We start from the raw sequence: 13,867 nt of genomic DNA, 5'->3' as shown, positions 1-13,867 counted from the left end.
GCCTGTTCCAGCTGTATGGGTCAGTCCCATGCCTGGCCTTCTGGCAAATCATTGGTGGGCTTGGCCTATCTATTTTCTTATAAATGGGATAATAAAAATTTAGCAACCATTTTAAGCAACAGGATTAATATAACTTACCTTTACCGTTTCCACTGTGCAAAATGTTAAAGCTCTTGTTACCTAGTAGGTAGGTTCTACCACTTGGTATTCTCATAGCCTCACATTTAAGTACCTGTAACATTGCTCTGTCAGCATTAAGTATTAGATTAAACAAGAAAGTGTGAACACCAGTTTATTATTGTTTTTGTGACTGTGGTCAACAATGAGATTGAAGGTTTTTTCTCATGTTTCCTAGTCATTTGTGTCTGTTTTTTTAAACTTAATTTTGGGAGAGTTGACTACTGTTCTTTGCTTTTTGCCCTTGACCAGCGGCCTCAGCGATTTGTTGAATAATCATTTCTTCCCCATCTTTGTCTTTTCTAAATTGTGTATTGAATTCTTACGTTGTGATTGATTCCAAATGCTGTTTTGACCATTCCAAACTGAATTTGCTTCCGTATTTAGCGTGTATATGATGAAGAAGTGGAGGAGCCGGTGCTCAAGCCTGAGGCAGAAAAACCAGAACAGGTACTTGCATTAAATCACTCTTCTGTTGGGCTCCTTTCGAGAAGAAAAGTGGTGGAGATGTGTGATGTGGCTGGTGGAGGGATTGTGGGCAGGGAGATGGACACGGGGGGAAATGGGAAAAGCTGCTCCTGACAGCCCAACAATTGAACTCTTTAGTTTGTTTGTGAAATTTAGTGTATTAAGAAATGTATAGATTAAGTTCCTGAATTCTGGCTTAAGAATAGAGCAGAGGTATGCAGAGATTTTCTGTAAAGGACCAGATAATAAATATTTTGTTTGCTGGCCACATTGACCTACGTCTCTTCGCTTCTTTTTCTTCTCTTCCTCCTCCCCTTCCCCCTCCTCCGTTAAAAATGTAAAAACCTTTCTTACCGTGAGGGCTATAAAAAATGTAGGCCATGCTGGGCTGTAGTTTGTGAGTTCTTTGAAGATTGTGCTTCCCTATCCTTTCGTGGCTGCTTTGATTCTTATTCCTACCAGTTTAAAAATGAAAGTAAGATGAAAGCCATATTGCTTGTAACATATGAAGATGTTAGACTAAGAAAGGATGTTAGAAACCAGCTACAGTTCTGCCTATTTCTAGCCTTAAAAAAATTTTTTTTAAATCTTTATTTTTAATAGTACTCAGGGATTTGCTAACCATTTAAGTGCAATAGTATCTGGTTATACCAAGTCAGGGGACAATTTTAAGGTGACAGCTATTTAGTGAATTATTTTTAAAACATCCATTATATATTTATTTCACAGGCATGTTTTCACACACTTAGTACAACGTTAGCTATTTAACTCAGAATCAAGCATACCAGAGTGCAGAAAAGATGCAGCCAAAACAAAAAAGCTAAATCAGAAAGACTTCCACACTTGAAGTAGTATAAACTACTCTTCAGATTTTCCCCTTTGGCTGTCAAAACAACACTATGGTTTGGTTCTTTCTGTAATTATGTATCAACTTCTAGAATATTTGTGAGGAAGGGAAATGACACTAAAGATATTTTGCAATATTTCTTACAACTGATGACACAGTTGAGTGTATGAGAGCTGCTGTTATAGGAAGTGGAGACCTGTGGAATATTTTCAGCAGGTTGGTGATGTGTACAGAGTTTTGTCGGGGTCGGGGGCATTGTTCTCGGGTGATGTACAGGATAGATTAGAGATGAAACTGACCCTCTCTTGGTTTGAAACAAGTTTATAGAATAATCATAATTGTCCAGTTATTTTTTTTTTAGCTGTAATTGAAAAATGACATCTCTGGCTGGGGTATTTTCTTCTAAGTCTTAACTCCTAAAATTGTCCAAAGGATCATTAAGCAAGGTCAGTGGGATACAGCCATGGCAAAGCTGAAAGTCTAGGCCCTTCGTTCCTCCAGCAGCAGGGAGGTGAAGTGCCCCTGGATGTCTTGTGGTGTGCCATTCATTATTAAGATTCTTTTACATAGCCTATAAAAGCTGAACCACCACACCATAGTTGTGCTTTTGTTTTTGTAGATGATGAACCTGAAGCTCCAGGACCTTACGTAGTTCGGTGTGTGTTCAACGCATAGACAAACTTGGGATTTACCACTCCAAAGTCTGTGTTGAGGCATTCAGCAGAATCTGACTTTTAATGTTTTTAATTGTTTAACATTTTAAATTGTTAAGAATTTAACATTTTTAATTAAAATTTGGGGGGTTTTTTGGAGCATGAGTCTAGGCTTTAGCAAACATTCCCAGTGTTTTATTAGGGTGGTATCAATATACTGGAGATCTTACTGAACAGTATTTTTTCCTAGGAGAAGACCCGGGAACAGAAAGAAGTAGATCTGATTCCTAAAGTCCAGGAGGCTGTGAACTACGGTTTACAAGTGTTGGACAGTGCATTTGAGCAACTAGATATAAAAGCAGGAAACTCAGACTCTGAAGAAGATGATGCTAATGAGCGGGTGGAATTGATCCTTGAGCCAAAGGTAAAGACATTCAGTTGAAATATTTATTGTCGCACCTGTTGGGTTTTGGTTTTACTTGGGCACAGAATTGGTAAGACATGGACTTCACTTCCAGGAAGTGAGGATGTCACTTAGCAGTCTCATACTGACTCCATCGATCAGAAAGATTTGCTGTACACAAGCATCGATTGAGCACTTACTAGGTACTAGCATGCCAAGTTGGGGGAGTACAAAGATGCAGAACATGGTTCCTACTCTCAGGATGCTTATTACAGCAGTACCAGATGGTGGGCGAGAGGAGGCTTTACAAGAGTCACCATCATAAGTGCTCTGACTTCTAGCTGGGGAAATTAGGAGGAAGATGAGATTTGAACTGGATTTTGAAGGATGAGGAGGCTCGTGAGAGGTAGGGATTGTTGGGAACCTGACATTCTGCAGCTTTCACTAAGAGGGAACCTCCAAAGTGTTGAAAGACATGTGGGTTGTTCCCAGGTTTTGGCCAATATGAATAAAGCTGCTATGAGTGTTCACGAAGAAACTATTAGCAGATGTTTATTGTTTTACTGTTACTTTCTCTCAGGCTCAGTAGTAAACACAGGAGGTTGCCTTACTGATTTTGAGAATCCTTGTGACACATAAGTGCCTTGTGAATGGAAACATGCTGCAAAATCAGTCTCTTCTAGTCCTTCATTTCACTGCACATTTCTCTTCCGATTTGAGCTTATAGTGCCAAATTGGGGCTGATCCTTTAACCATGATATGCTCGCTGGCTTGCTTTTTCACTATAGGGATTTAGAAGTCAGCAGCAGACCCTGGGAAATGTATTGCCTGGGCCACACTTGCTACTTCCAAGTCACACACCACTTTCTCTGTTACAGGAGGACTTTGGAAACAAGCCTCCTAAGTCAGTGAACAGTTAGCTCAATTAGCACTTCCATTTCTTTGCAGTAAATTGGTTGCTGTTGTATCTTTTACACTAACCTTCCCAAGCTTTCTGTCATTGGTGAAGCATCAGAATTGTTTTTCCCTGCACCCAGGTTCTTTTCTATAGGGAGGAGATATTAAGGCCAAAGGGCCATGCCTCACTGTGAAGATGGGAGGTTGCCCCAGGGTGGAGAGCTTTCTTTTCTTTTCTTTTCTTTTTTTTTTTCAGGTCTTTTACCTCCTTAGGTATGTTTATTCCTACATATTTTATTCTTTTTGTTGCCATGGTGAATGGGATTGTTTCCTTAATTTTCTGATCTTTCGTTGTTAGTGTATAGGAATGCAAGAGATTTCTGTGCATTAATTTTGTATCCTGCAACTTTACCAAGTTCATTGATTAGCACTAGTAGTTTTCTGGTGGCATCTTTAGGATTATCTATGTATGGTATCATGTCATCTGCAAACAGTGACAGTTTTACTTCTTCCTTTTTTTAAAATTAATTAATTTTATTTATTTATTTTTGGCTGTGTTGGGTCTTTGTTGCTGCGCATAGGCTTTCTCTAATTGTGGCGAGCGGGGGCTACTCTTCGTTGCTGTGCACGGGCTTCCCATTGTGGTGGCTTCTCTTGCTGTGGAGCACGGGCTCTAGGCATGTGGGCTTCAGTAGTTATGGCATGCAGACTCAGTAGTTGTGGCTCGCAGGCTCTAGAGCACAGGCTCAGTAGTTGTGGCACATGGGCTTAGTTGCTTCGCGGCATGTGCGATCTTCCCGGACCAGGGCTTAAACCTGTGTCCCCTGCATTGGCAGCCGGTTTCTCAACCACCGTGCCACCAGGAAAGCCCTTTACTTCTTCTTTTGGAGTGCTTTCTTAACTCTAAATTTTTGATGTGTGTGATGGCCTGCAGTGGAAGGATCTCCAACGTGTACTATTCTGTAGACAGTATCCTTCATTTTGGTTTGTTGTTTTATCATCTGGTCTTATTTTACCAATTTCATTTCTCTAAATTCTACAGTGTGAACCTCTGGGGCATATTATTATTCTCTTCTTTGGGTTATTTTTTTCTGCTGGGTAGGTTCTCATCAGTCTGTTGGAGACATTCCTTTAGTTAATTACGTTGACTGCGAATATTTGCCTAGTTGCCACTCTGTTTCTTTTCATCTAGCCCACGCTTTATGTTCTGTGTTCCTGCGTCTCTGCCCTGATGAAGTGTGAAGGAGTCCTCCTCCATTCCCTTCCTTTGTGCCTTACTTGTGTCCTGTTTGTACACATGTCCCCCTACCCACCTGCCTTCTCAAGTCATAAAACCATTTGGGTTATTTACTCAGTGTGCTTCTCCAAATTTAGGACTTGGTTCTTGAGATTGATTGATTGGTTGATTTTTGCTCACCAGAGTTGAATTTTAGGGGAGGAAGATAGGTTACCATCATCAAAGGTTGCCAGAATTTCTGGTTTCTTTCCTTGGTCCTCCTCCTTTTGGGCATATTACTATGAAGTTGTGCCCCTTTCCTTGTTTGGTTACTGCTAGTAAACTTTTTGCAAGCCTTTGCCATTTTTGTTAATAAGGCACTTGAGAAGGGAGATTCTATGTAATTCAGCTTTACTTTGCCATCTTTACCTAGGATTTAACTTTTTTTTTAATCAGTGATTTAAAAAAAAAATCCTGCTGTGTTTCTTATTCTCCACTTTCATTATGTAACTTTTGGGCGGTAGTCAGATGGAACAAGATGTCAAATGGAATACCTAATTTTATTTTCAACCTAAATATTTAATGGCTTATTCCCTTTCATTGTTTACAGGATCTATACATTGACCGTCCTTTACCTTATTTAATTGGGTCAAAGCTGTTCATGGAGCAGGAAGATGTAGGTCTTGGAGAGCTATCTAGTGAAGGTACTCTTTTGCACCAAATAGTTTTGTTGCTTTTAACATTTATATCTTAACTTTTTATTTTAAAATAATTTCAAACTGTACATTAAAGTTGGAAGACTAGTAGAGAGAGCTCCCACATACTGTTTACCCAGGTTTACCACTTGTGAACATTTCACCACATTTGTTTTATCATTCTTTTCCTATATACATAATATTTTTTTCTGAACCTGTTTGGGAGACATCATGCAGACGTCCTGCCCTCTTACTTCTCCGTACAGTTGGCAGTCTGTGTCCATGGGTTTTTGCGTCTATGTATTCAACCAACCTGGATTGAAAATATTTGGGAATAAAAAATTCCAGAAAGTTCCAAAAGCAAAATTTAAATTTGCCACGCACAGACAACTATTTACAGAACGTTTATTTACATTGTATTTACAACTATTTATGTATCATTTACGTAGTATGAGGTATTATAAGTAATCTGGAGATGATTTAAGGCTGTATACAGGAGAAAGATGTGGGAAGGTGTGCGTGTAATTTGTATGCAGACTATGCCATCTTGGTATCTCTGTGTGTGTGTGTGTGTGTGTGTGTGTGTGTGTGTGTGTAAAGGGGGTCCTGGAACCAATCCCTCGAGGGACAACTGTATTTCTGTGTGTGTTTTCTAAGAATAAGAACTTTCTCTTATAGCTGCATATTCTGCATATTCATTTGCACATCTGTCATCTTGGTTGGACATGTCTATTGGGCTTTGATGTGAGGCTTTTAATATGTCTTGTTTATTAATAGAAAAATTATCAAAGTGGTTGAATTCTGTGAGACTTGGCAAGTATGTACAAATCAAGTACACTTGACTTTTCAACCTCTTCTTTAGATGTAACTTTTATATGAAATAAAGTCACCAATTGACTGTTCTCCGACAACAGCAGCAAAAACTATAATTATCAAAGTTAGGAAATTTTAACTGGATGTAGTACTAGCTAATCCTCAGTCATATTCAAATTTTGCCAGTTGTCCCAATAATGTTCTTTATAGTCTCTCTTTTTCTCTGTTTCAGAATCCAATCCACTCACTGCATTTAGTTGTCAAATCTCTCTAGTCTTCTTTCAGTCTGATACCATTTCTCAGCCTTTTTTTGCTTTTTACAACCTCAACATCTTCGAGGAGTGCAAACCAGTTTTTTTCTTTGTAACTAATATATATTTTTTGTAACTGATAAGTATCTTGTGGGGTGATACTTTGAGGCTATGTAAATGTTCCATTCCTCACTATAGTGAAGATACTTTTAATTCCAGTTAATGGGTATAGATGGTTTTATCAAAATCTTTAGATGCTGATGTATGGTGGTTTGTGATCTTGGAAGGGAACTAAGGATCTTTTCTTATGAATATTGGTGATAACCTTTATCTTTCTTCTCACCAGAAGGTTCAGTAGGCAGCGATCGTGGTAGTATTGCGGACAGTGAAGAAGAGAATGAAGAAGAGGTAAGGGCTTTCTGGTGTGTCCTGGTCATGGTGGGCAGGAAACTTAGGGTGTGTTTAGTGGGCTAAATAAATAACGTATTTGTGAATTAGCAATTTGTTTATATAAATCTTTTAATAGTGACAGAAACCATATTCTGAAGCTTTTCCCCTTGGAGTGGGAGTTCCTTTTTGTCGTGTATACAAAAACCAAGGAAAACTGCTTTAATCTCTTTTACCATTACCCTCTCACCTCCCCACCAAATTCTCTTCTTGCCAATATATTTTGAGGGTGGCAGCTTAGATGTTTCAGTGGAATCTCTGCTTGAGATACAGTCTTTGAGTAAGTTCTGTCTTTGAGTAATTCTAGGGAAAAAGTCCACATTTAAAACTTTCTTTTACTATAAAGACTTTCTAGACCAGAAGGATCCTGAAAGCATCCACTTACATGTTAGCTTTGCTGCTGCCTCTGGCATCTTCATACCCACAGAGCATGATCTGACTCCCTGCTCTACGGTCTCAGGGTCTGTGGGCCTTGGCCACTGTTGTATCTGGGGTTGTTCCTTTAAATGGAATACTCATTATTGCAAAGGGCAGAAACCCTTTGAAGGTTAGTCCCTGAGTGTTGATTTATAAACGGAGACAGCTTTGTATGTGTGCTCCCCTCTTCTCCTCTGTTTCCACAGTCTCCGTTTCCTGTCCTCCTCCCTCCAGCCCTCCCAACAAAAAAAACCTAATAGTAGGAAATAAACTTTTCTAAAATAACCTTGCTGTATAACTGATTATCTTTAGCTAAATCCTTTGCTTTTAGCCATTGAAGCAACTCTTTACCTCATTGCTCATATTAAGTACTCATGTTCCCTTCTTGGGCCTGAAGAATTAATTGTCCTACTTAGAGGGAAAATAGAAAACGTAGTCCAAAATGTAAAATAATGCAAACCAACTTTTGATAATTTAGTTAATTAAATGTGCAACTCTTACTTTAAATCCAAAGGTTAGAGATGATAGGGCAGATCAATATGAACAAATAGATAGGTTTAAATGAATCACAAAAATGACATGTTAACTGGAATAGTCCTTGGCGACATTGCCAACTCTCCACCTTATCTGCACCTTGATACGTCAGGTGACTAGTAGTCGGTACAGAGAGACCCAGTGTTGGCTACCCCAGAGACTTAGACCCGAGATCATTTCTGTGCTTCCAAGTAAAGCCTGTGTTAACAAAAAAGCCTCTTTTTTTTTCTCCTATAGGAGTCAGATGAAGATTTTGCCAATCATAGTGACAATGATCAAAACCGGGTAAGATGCATATGTTGAAGTGACTTAAATTTTAACTGAAGCATAGCATTTATACTAAATCTATGCTAAAATTACTTTTGAATGACTTAGGGGAAAGTGAGGATTTATTCATGTTTACAACTATTCATGTTTCCTTCAAATGTTTCATGTTTTTAGGCTAACTACCCTCTTGTATATTTTTTCTCATTTGCTTTATATTTTATCTTCATTTTTCTTAGACAACAAAGAAGTAAAAAACGAAATTGAGAAACGGAGCCTATAAAACAAGGCCTGATTACCCAAACTGAATTTTTCACATGAACACACCTTTCCTGTTTTAAAATTTGAGACAATATAGCAGTAAGGCTAAGGAACACTCCAAAAATGGAAATCTTATTATCCTACTGTCTTAGCACTGTTGTCTTAATTTTTGTATATCCTTCTAAGGACATGTTCTTTTCATAACATGCATAGTTTATTTTCTGTTATTTTATATTAACATGTCACAGGTGTTTCCTTGACATTTTAAATAGTCTTTGTAATTTGCTTTGTAAATTTCTATATTTTTTTAACATACATATGTAATACTGTTGTAGTCTTTAAACGTGTATGGGAAATAGTTTACTTGTAAATTTTAATTTTTGACATAATGTTGCATTCAGTGTTTTCATACATAAAAATCCTTTCCTTCTGTGAACTCTTTCCTTAGGAATTAGGTGGTGTAGAGTTACTTGATACTACTGTCTAATGGACATTCAGATTAACAGATCATGCATAATGATTTCCCCAGGATCTCATCAGCACTGGGATTATGATTTTTGCTACCATAGTATATGTACGGTGGTATATTGAGATGATCCCAATTTGCATTTCACTTTCCTAATTCGGAAATATTTTTTCACAAAAATTTCCAATTATCAAGTGAAAGATTTAGCACTTTTTGGTTGTTACTTGTATTTTTTTCAGTTGTGTTCACAAATGTGGCTCATCTTTATAATTTTAATAATCCTTCTGTACAGTGTATTTATTTCTATGGAATTTACTATTAGATCTGTAAATTCGGACAGTTTTTAAAAAATTAATTAATTTTGGTTGCACCGGGTCTTAGTTGCAGCACACAGGATCTTCGATGCAGCATGTTTAGTTGCGGCATGCGAGCTTCTTAGTTGCAGCATGCATGTGGGATCTAGTTCCCTGATTAGGGATTGAACCTGGGTCCCCTGCATTGGGAGCACAGAGTTTTACCCACTGGACCACCAGGGAAGTCCCTGGACAGTTTTTCAAATAATACAGTATGGTGATTAAAAGCATTGTTGGAACCATTTGTTTGTATTGTTAAAGATAGATTTGTTGTGTGTGCCACTGCTAACCTCAGAGTTCTAAGGATTAAATTAGTTTAAAAAGTGCTTTTAGCGTAGTGCCTGGCACAGTTTATTGATTTCCATGTTAAAAAAAATTTTTTTTAATTATACAATTTTTACGTACCAGTGGCTGCCTTTGTAAAAAGTTAGAACTTAACACATAAGACTAAGTTTGAGTCATCTAATCCTCATCTCCTCACAGTCTCCAGAAATAACTGGTGTTATCATCTGGGAGTGCATATTCCAAGTGCTGTTCTTTGCGTTCACAAATATGTCTGTGTTCATAGAAGTGGTGTTGTATATGTATCAGGGTGTGGTCAGGATATCATTCGGGGTTTATCATTCACTATTTTGTCACTTGATTGGTCTTGGATGTCTCTCCAATTGTTACAGCTTATTCCTTTTGACTGTTAGTATTTTTATTAAGATAAGGCTACACTTATTTAGTTTATTCATTTCTCTAGTGGTGGACATTTTTATTATTTCAATCTTTTGCTATTGCACTGAAAAGAAATCTCGTGTGTTATTTGTTCTAGCACATTTACTGCTTCATAACTTTTGGTGCATTATTTGTTGTTCCCAATTTGAAGGAGAAGTCTGAAGGCTAAATGGCAGTATCCCTTTTTCAGCTTGATGACCGCATCTAATAGTTTTAATCTGGTGGTTTATACTTTTAGCACACTGCACAAATGAGTGATGAAGAAGAGGATGATGATGGTTGTGACATTTTCGCTGACTCTGAGAAGGAGGAGGAAGATACTGAGGACACTGAAGAAAATTCCAGACCTGTAAGAAAGACTATAGTTGTTATTGCTTGGCAAGGTTTTAGAAATTGTACCTAGTACTCATTCCTTTTATTGTCATTTATATTTGTAACCGTCTCATTTTGCATCCTATTTGTAATTTCATTTACACTTTTGGAAATAATGGTTGAGCATCCCAAGTTGCCTTACAAGTACCACTTTCTTCTCCAAATGTTAAGATTTTACAAGTTAGATCATTCAAAATATATTCAGTTTCAGAGTTTTAAGATCCTAATACTCCCCCCCCCCCAGCACTTCATGGTAGTTTTCTTATCTAGATCTAGATAAGAAAACCACCATGTATTAAAGTGAAGTATAAAAAAAATAAGGAAATAAAGAGATCTCCCTTTGAAGGAACACTGAGTCTTCTTTCTCAGGTGATCTGTATAGGGTACATGTGTTTACATTTATTTAGTTAAACCTTAATTTCTCACCAGTTCAATTTCTTTGCCATTGTTTACATAGTTTCGTTAGGTGTCCAAAAGTAAACTTTACTAGTTTGTTACAAAAAAGTGATTCTTTTGGTCTTCTCTGCCTGTAGAAAAAAAGTAGACCCACGTCATTTGCCGATGAGCTGGCAGCTCGGATCAAAGGGGATGCTGCAAGCCGGGTGGAAGAGGAGCAAACAAGTATGTCACTGCCACCGAGATGAGCTAAAGGGGCAGTGGGGAAGTGTAGGACCCTCTGCTGGGCTTCACTGAGTGTAGATTTCCTTGTTTAATTACTAAGGCGCAAGAGGCTTAAATTGTAGTTCTTATCTTTTTTGGCTTATAGACTCTTCGATAACTGAACACTGTGGACCCCCACCCCCAGCCCATCTCCCAAATAATGCACATAGGTGCATCTATATATGCAGTTTCATGGGATTAATGGGTACCACAGAGAACCATGGGCCCCAGATGAAGAATCCTTGGCTTAATATTTACTCCTATATTTTATTTTGACCAGATAAAAATGTACCATACACTATATTCTAGTGATTTAACAGAGTGGAAAGATGCCAGAAGTCTTTCAGCAAGTGCAGTCCTCTCATGCACGTGACCCTGGTATGGTAGCTGAAGCTTTCTGCCTTAAAAAGAGGCACTTTTTGAGTGTCTGCTCTGGGTAAGGCACTGAGAGGGGTGCTCAGGTGGAGCTGAGATACAAAGTTGAATGTCTTGCTCTTAGCTTAGGAGTTGTGAGGATGGCAGATGTGTGTGAAGAGTCAGTAAGTAAATACTAAGGGTGGACTGAGTATTGTTCAAACTGTGAAATATTCTTCAAGGCTTATCCCCAGGGGAAGCAAAACCTCGGAAGACATTGAAAGAGAAGAAGGAAAGGAAAACTCCCTCAGATGGTAAGCCTTTCCCCTCAATTCTCTTGTTTTAGGAGGCTCTTGACTCGGGAATGGGAATATTGCTTATGTGATCTGTAAAAGTGCCTTTTTAAGTGCTGACAAATGAGGTCTGTCTCTGTACATTTTTTGAAAGCATTTAAGAGCATGCTTTTGGGGTGTGGGGAGAAGTGAGTGTGGAGTTAAAATGCTTTAAAGATTTGAATTACTAGATTTTATAGGTATCTATTAGCTGTCTTTCTAGACTTCTGTAGACGTTTAGAAACTAGGGAGCTCTAGCATTTGTTTTCAATAAGGAATATTATATCAGACCCTTTAACATTCAGTGGTAATGTCCATTATGTTTCCACCTGGGACTGTGTCAATCTGCAGCTCTCTCTTCAGTCTACCTCTCTGTCCCTCAGATTCTGGTGGAGTAGGTCTTGGATGGCAATCGAAGCATAGACTTGCTTCAGAAGAAATTTAGATGGAAGTAATTGCCTGCAGAGTTTACCTTGCCCCAGACATTTACAGACTTGTGAGTGGGAAACCAAAGAGCATTTTAAGGGATTCAGTGAACTGTTTAATGAGTTTTTGTCTGAAGGTCCTGAGACGGCCAACATTCAAGTAGTCCTTGTTACATATGGTTAGATAAACTCTATGCCAGTTTTGGGGTGTTATAAAGGTTAATCCCCAGAACTGGGGTTCTAAGCCCATCTTTAATTCTCCCTGCAAAACATTTCTTTCTGTTTGCTAGATGAAGAAGATAACTTATTCGCACCCCCCAAGCTGACAGATGAAGACTTCTCACCATTTGGCTCTAGAGGTGGCCTGTTCAGCGGAGGGAAGGGACTTTTTGATGATGAGGATGAGGAGGTAAGTCGGCGGGAATAGCGAAGCTCTCCATAGCTGTGTCATGTGTCCCCAAGGAAGAAATACAGTTAGTTCCTTTAGTAAGGAAAGGATGGCTTCTTATTTGGAAGTTGCTTCTACTTTCATATTTTAGGAGATTTTGAACTAAGAATCACAAAATGAGGAAATACTGTATCCTGATGCCCTTTGTTAAATAGGGAGAGGATATGAGTGTTAATAGTGGAAAATTTACTTGGTTAAGTGATTGTTTCTTACCTTGTCTTTTGTCTTTTTCCACGTTTGTATTTAATTCCTGGGCAGACCTAAATTATTCCAGGGTCTGATTCTGTCATAGTCTTCACTATGGAACTGATTTTCTGACAGAACAGTAAATATGTAGCTTTAAACTTTACAAGGCACTTTTCTTTAGACATCTTTACTGCAGCTCCATTTTCCTCTGCTATTTTGAACTGTGTTGTCTACTTTATTACAAGCAGAGTGACCTCTTCACGGACGCCCCTCAGGATCGGGGAGCTCGAGCCTCTGTTAATGAAGGTGAGCGTGGATTGATGCTGCCTGTGCTTCTTCATGCACAGATTTCCAGAACTGGTTACTTCCCATCAGGAGATGGAACCCCTAAAGTTATTCCCAAACCTTGTTTCTCTGTTAGGCAGGAAGCTGTTGTGTTCACCTTGGTCTAGTTAAAAGCTGTTCCTTTACACGAATTCATGTCTTGGAAAAAACAAAAAGTACCATCTGTAAACCCACATCACAATTTTGTCTCTTTCTTAGAGAATTCAAAGTGAACCAGCGAAAGCACTCCAGCAGTGTTGAGGATATTTTAATTTAATCAAATTTAGTTCAAAGTTCAAAGAAACATTTCTGAAATTCTGCACATAAGTTGGAAATCAGTAATTCCTCAGCCCAGTGTGCATTAGAATAATTTGTGGAATTTTTAAAAAGCATCCATAAGCTATTTAAAAAATTAAAAATTTTTTCCATTAGGTCTGTGGTAGTTCTTGGGAATTGGGAATGAGTTATTTTAAGCGACTTGGTCTCCCCAGGCCACAAGTTGTCAAATTTTAGACTTATTATGATGCTGGCTGACCTGATTGTCTTGAGGTTCCTGCTCTCCACTTTTTGGCATCTGTGACTTGCCTAGTTTCTTGCTTTCCTGTTTTTGTCTTCATTTCTGTCACTGACGTCTCCGATATTTTGCTGTCCTTTTTTTTTTTTTTAATAGATTTTATTTATTTATTTATGGCTGCATTGGGTCTTCGTTGCTGTGCACGGGCTTTCTCTAGTTGCGGCTAGCGGGGGCTACTCTTCGTTGTGGTGCACAGGCTTCTCATTTCAATGGCTTCTCTTGTTGCGGAGCACAGGCTGTAGGCACGTGGGCTTCTGTAGTGGTGGCTCGCAGGCTCTAGAGCACAGGCTCAGTAGTTGTGGCACACGGG

General features: G+C 38.6%; 1 protein-coding gene across 17 annotated transcripts in view; it reads left to right on the top strand.

The window, feature by feature from the left end:
- Window positions 1–13,867, top strand: part of LOC137209073 (WASH complex subunit 2-like) — a 56,159-nt gene that overhangs the window by 7,049 nt on the left and 35,243 nt on the right. For 10 of the 17 annotated variants that reach the window (XM_067710223.1, XM_067710219.1, XM_067710222.1 and 7 more), the window contains 10 exons: window positions 565–627; window positions 2,396–2,569; window positions 5,272–5,365; window positions 6,767–6,828; window positions 8,056–8,103; window positions 10,121–10,231; window positions 10,788–10,875; window positions 11,511–11,582; window positions 12,316–12,434; window positions 12,905–12,965. In XM_067710223.1, coding sequence (XP_067566324.1) covers window positions 565–627; window positions 2,396–2,569; window positions 5,272–5,365; window positions 6,767–6,828; window positions 8,056–8,103; window positions 10,121–10,231; window positions 10,788–10,875; window positions 11,511–11,582; window positions 12,316–12,434; window positions 12,905–12,965 — 892 coding nt within the window. The remainder of the gene's footprint in view (window positions 1–564; window positions 628–2,395; window positions 2,570–5,271; window positions 5,366–6,766; window positions 6,829–8,055; window positions 8,104–10,120; window positions 10,232–10,787; window positions 10,876–11,510; window positions 11,583–12,315; window positions 12,435–12,904; window positions 12,966–13,867) is intronic. The other 7 variants (XM_067710224.1, XM_067710220.1, XM_067710214.1 and 4 more) reach the window with 3 other exon arrangements.

Source organism: Pseudorca crassidens, chromosome 16, assembly GCF_039906515.1.
Source record: "Pseudorca crassidens isolate mPseCra1 chromosome 16, mPseCra1.hap1, whole genome shotgun sequence".
Lineage (NCBI taxonomy): Eukaryota > Metazoa > Chordata > Mammalia > Artiodactyla > Delphinidae > Pseudorca > Pseudorca crassidens.
This window is presented reverse-complemented; position numbering and strand designations above follow the sequence as displayed.